Source organism: Sinocyclocheilus rhinocerous, unplaced genomic scaffold (assembly GCF_001515625.1).
Source record: "Sinocyclocheilus rhinocerous isolate Xijiao unplaced genomic scaffold, SAMN03320098_v1.1 scaffold847, whole genome shotgun sequence".
In the NCBI taxonomy this organism is placed as follows: Eukaryota; Metazoa; Chordata; class Actinopteri; order Cypriniformes; family Cyprinidae; genus Sinocyclocheilus; species Sinocyclocheilus rhinocerous.
In genome coordinates this window covers 293,449-298,689 of record NW_015662598.1, presented here as the reverse complement: position 1 = coordinate 298,689, position 5,241 = coordinate 293,449, and the positions used below count along the sequence as shown (strand labels likewise).

Sequence of the window (5,241 nt, the reverse complement as noted above, 5' to 3'; positions counted from 1 at the left end):
GCAAATCAAAGGGGACGAGAAACTGTTTGGTAACCCACATTCTTCAAAATATCTTCTATGTTCAGCAGAAAAAAAAATTATACAGGTTTGAAATGACATGAGGGTGAATAAATGATGACAGAATTTAAATTTTTGCATGAACACTTTTAATTTTGCTCATTATCAGGCCCAGATTAATCTGTTTACCAACCATAGAGGAGATTCCCATTGTCAGACTTTGTTCCATGTCTCGTGTTGTGTTTTCCTCCCCCATGTGCTCCAGGTTAATGTTTATGCCCATATTTGGTTTTTCCTGTTCCTATTCCCATTTAGTTCTATTGATCCCAGGTGTGTCCCATTAGTTTCTGTTTATATAAGGTGTGTTTTGCCCCTTGTTTCCTGTCGGCTGTCGAATGTCATTTCGTGTCTCTGTATTCCCAGCTTTTGTTCATTAAATCTTTGAAATTTACTTTGTTCCTCATCTCCGCGTTCGTTCCTGTGCTCCCAGTGTGTGTGTCGTGACACCCATATGAATTTGAAAACTTTTTAGGTACATTTTAGGACTAGTTGGTACTAACCCATATTACTGCTACACCTGCCTGAGATAAGTGGGAAACAATGTAGTGCATCTTGAGTGGTAGCACCAGGAGTAGAGGGGAGAGGGTATAGAGGGAAAGAGGTCTCAGCTTCATTGGGGTCATCAGGTGGGCACCCCACTTCTTTGGTGTTTTGATGATATCAGCCCACTACACCTCCAGAGGGCTCGTCGGCACCACCTGGGGTGTCCCAGTTGTGGCCCCCTCTGCTTTCTCCTCTGTTGTTATGGGGCCCAGAGGGATTCCCTCCTCCTAATCCAGAGCCATCGACTCGCTTGTTCAGCGGCACTAGAAAGGGCCTTGACAGCTTGCCATTGGGATTGGCTTTGGATTCCTAGTTCTTTTAGCAGTTTAATGACAGATCTCCTCACGAAGCCCCTGCAGCCAACTTCAACTGGACAAACCTTTGTTTTCCAGCCATGTTGCTTTGCATCAACTGCCAGCTCAGAATACTTAAGGCCCTTGCATTCATAGGCCTCCTCCACCGCATCCTCCCAGGGCACAGTGAGTTCTAAGATGTACACAGTACATAATGAAGAGGACCACAACACAAGGTCTGGTCTGAGGCTGGTAACCACAATTTCATCCGGGAAGCAGAGCCTTCGATTTAAGTCGACAGAGAGCTTCCAATCACAAGCTCCTCTCAGCTGGCCCACTCCTTCACTTTGACCCCACTTTCCCCTTCTGCTACAAACTCCTTTCTCTTTGCACGATGGCCTAACAGAGGAGGTAGGGAGTTTATAGATATCCGCCTGTTCTCCAGACTCGCCACAAGACACTTCAGCACCTGGTTGTGCCTCCAGGTATACCGGCCTTGCATCAGGCTTACCTTACAGCCAACCAGGATGTGTTTCAGGTTCGCTGAAGATGAGCAAAGGGGGCATGTAGGATCTTCTCCGAACCATTGGTTAAGGTTCACTGGTGACAGCAAGACATCATAAGTGGCTCGTAAAAGGAAGCTGATTTGGAATGCTTCCATGCCCCACAGCTCCTTCCAAGAGAGTTTACGCCTCTCCACTCCTTCCCATCTCATCCACTGCCCTTGCTTTACCTGTGCACATCTCGTTGCTTGCTTCTGCTGGCGCACCTCCACAACCACCAATTTTCGACGCTGAAATGGGGTGCCTTGTGCCAGAGTGGTCTACTCTCTCTAAGTCCAAAACCTCCTCTCCCTTGTTGTACATGAACAACGATGTCTCGATGCATCAGAGATGACTTAGCCTGTTGTACTGCTGCCGCTGGAGTCCACGCCCTTCCAGTTTTAAGTGTCGGAGCTACTTGAGCTACACATGGGTCTCGGGATTCCAGCAGCATCATTTCCAGCCTTACAAATATTAATTCCAGCCTTATAAATATTGTTACACACCTAATGGTGAAAGCAACACATTTTAATTAGTGTCGCTATATTGTACAGTCACACGTGTCTGTGTTCACCTCCGATTAATAAGAGGCAACCCCCTGTGTCTACATGTCTGTTTGCAGTACCTGCATGAGAATGGTGTAGTGCACAGAGACCTGAAACCTGAGAACCTGCTGTACGCCACCTCAGCGCCAGATGCTCCGCTCAAAATAGGTAAGGCTGGCTTTTCATTCGCCTGACAGGGGAACAGCTGAACTTAAACTTCTCTTGTTTGCGAATTAACCTGCAAACAAGCAACATGATCCTGTTGTAGATATAGAGGATCATTCCCTTTCAACTTTAAAGGAAGGATAATCTCTGAGATTGTTGGTGCTTGTTCATACGGATACGCATACGGATTTCAACAAACTCCTAATATGCAGTATTAAACATCAGAATGCGATTTAATGTCAAAAACATGTCTAGGTTGAATTTCAGCACTATATTTATATATTACATATGCATATGTATTCTTACTGACCCCTGATTCTAACTGTCCCATAATGTATGTAAATATGTTTTTAGATTATATATTTTATTAATAATAATAATAATATAATAAATAATAAAAAGATTAAAATAAAAAGATTATTGTACTTGTATTAGTGTGTGTGTGTGTGTTAATGAGAATTGGGGTATGCATAATTATCATTACAGTTACGTTGCAATGCACAAATTTGTAATGGTTAATTTTATCTTGGCAATTTATTATTTTTTTGCTTTAAAATATGTACTGCTCTCCACACATGTCATGAGATTCACCTAGTCATGAGACTAGACCACTAAAGAAGAGACTAGAGCCATATCTGGGGACCAGAATAACAGAGACTTGAGCAAACACCTGGCAACCACCCAGAACACCCCATCAACTGCTTAGCGATGCTCTACTATGTCTTAGCAAGGTTTGCTTTTGCAAGAGCCATTTTAGAAAATGAAAAACTGATTTTCTTTGGTGTGATTTATCTTTACAGCGGATTTTGGTTTGTCGAAAATTGTAGACGATCAGGTAACAATGAAGACTGTGTGTGGGACTCCAGGCTATTGTGGTGAGTTTATTAAAGAGGAGTTTTTTTAACAGAGCACCATCTGTGGCCATCAGTTGCACAAAGAGAATTACAGAGAAGATGTAGTCTTTTTACTGCATTAGTGCAGCAGAGCGTCGCCTCCCCCTTTATTCTTTTCTTCTGATGTTCTGTCTTTCTCTCCCTCAGCTCCTGAGATTTTGCGGGGATGTGCCTATGGCCCTGAGGTTGACATGTGGTCTGTGGGAGTTATCACGTACATTTTGTGAGTGACACGACACTTGTCTAAAGTTATTCTTTCACAAGATGTGCTGTGCTTAGTCATTCAGTCTCTCTGTTGTATCAATAGCGAAATGCTGGTTTTGTCTCAGATCAGCCTCACTGGTGAAAAGCGTGAAGCACGTTTTGAACTTCTGGGTGTAATTCCAGGAATTGGATGTAGTTTCTTTTACAAAAACATAAAGTCTAAGAAAGTTTGACAGAAAACAAAACTAAAACTCTTTTTTTTTTAGTCTATCATCAGTAAATGTTGTTTTAAACCCATTTCATCTATTTGTAAGGAACTGACTGGAATTTAGGTAGTTATTCACTGAAAAACTGAAAAAATTATAATGTTAAATGATAATAATCAGCATATTGGAATGATATCTAAAGGATTATGTGACACTAAAGAATGAAGTAATGGGTACTAAAAATTCAGCTCTGATATCACAGAAATAAATTGCATTTTAAAATATATTCAAATACAAAATAATAATTTGAAATGGTAGTTCAATGCCACTTTGTAGAGGTGAAGCTGATGTTAAAACTAGCACTGTTTTTTGTTTCTATTCTCTGCACAGGTTATGTGGTTTTGAGCCCTTTTTTGATGACAGAGGAGACCAGTACATGTTTAAACGCATCCTGAACTGTGAATATGAATTTGTCTCCCCCTGGTGGGACAATGTGTCTCTCAATGCCAAGGACCTTGTGAGTAAATCTCAATATATATAAATTCACTAATAACCCTCATGAAATCCCTAAGTATAAAAACATCACACACACACACACACACACACACTTACATATGTGGTTTACGGGGACTCTCCATTGGCATAATAGTTTTATACGGTACAAACTGTATTTTGTATCCCCTTACCCTACCCCTAAAGCTACCCCTTACACAAAAATTTCTGCATTTTTAGATTTTCAAAAAAAGCAGGACAAAAAACAGGAAGTGTCCTCATCATGTTTACATTGTAGTAACCATAACGCTATATATGTACATCCTCATAAACCATATATACCAGAACACACACACAGAGAAGAACATTTTCATGTCTTTTAAGTCCTTTTAATATCTGCTGTACAGTATATTATGATTTATACTTTAAAATAGTTCAAACGTTAAGTTCTAATTGGAGGTCTGCGTTCGCCACTGTATGAAAAACACTCACCTGTGAGAGCACATCAGTTCAATTCTATTTCAGTAAACCAAGCCGCTACATTGCTTGGCAACAGTAAACTGCCTACAATTATGCTAATGAACTATATAACTATGCAGAAGAATTATTTAGGCACACACACACACACACACACACACAAAACATTTCCAATTTTACCATAAATGCAAATGTGGATGGAATAGACTACTAGAGATCAAAACTAGATTTGTAAAAAAAAATTTTAATGTTTCATTTATATATATTAGAACATCCAATGATCTGGCAACCACCCATAAGCCCTAGCATCATAGCACTGAGATTAGTAAATAACCCCGTCTAGCAATGCTAATATGCAGCTAGTTTGCATTTATTTATTTTCTGTGGTATGAAATGTTGTTAGCCATCTTTATGACATTCCCTTGTGAGTCCTGACATGTTTATTTTTTTACTCTTAGACAGTGACGGCAATGAAAATGGATTTAACTTCACTTAACATGACTTGACTGCAGCAGAAATAAGTATAAGTAGCTTGTTTGCAATAATTTGTCCAGAAACTCCTCAGGGTGTGTTGTTAATTGGTCAGTGTGTTTTGAGTGTGCATTGACTTACTCAGGCCTGTGTGATGAGGATGTGGTGTGTGTTGGAGGTTTTGTGTTGATGTGTGACTAATGTTAATGGTTTTTTGAAGATGTTGAGCTCGTAAAATGGCTCCTGTCAGAGATAAAGATTTAGATGGTGCAAGCAATTTCCGTAATTCCTCAAATACAAGACCTTGAAGTGAGATGGGAACTGGGTGACCAGGTGTCTTTTTTTTTTTTTTT

At 40.2% G+C, this 5,241-nt stretch overlaps 1 protein-coding gene across 1 annotated transcript in view; it reads left to right on the top strand.

The window, feature by feature from the left end:
- camk4 (calcium/calmodulin-dependent protein kinase IV) overlaps window positions 1-5,241 on the top strand; it is a 41,863-nt gene that overhangs the window by 31,329 nt on the left and 5,293 nt on the right. The window contains exons 7-10 of the mRNA XM_016538314.1: window positions 2,058-2,148; window positions 2,946-3,020; window positions 3,186-3,261; window positions 3,839-3,965. Coding sequence (XP_016393800.1) covers window positions 2,058-2,148; window positions 2,946-3,020; window positions 3,186-3,261; window positions 3,839-3,965 — 369 coding nt within the window. The remainder of the gene's footprint in view (window positions 1-2,057; window positions 2,149-2,945; window positions 3,021-3,185; window positions 3,262-3,838; window positions 3,966-5,241) is intronic.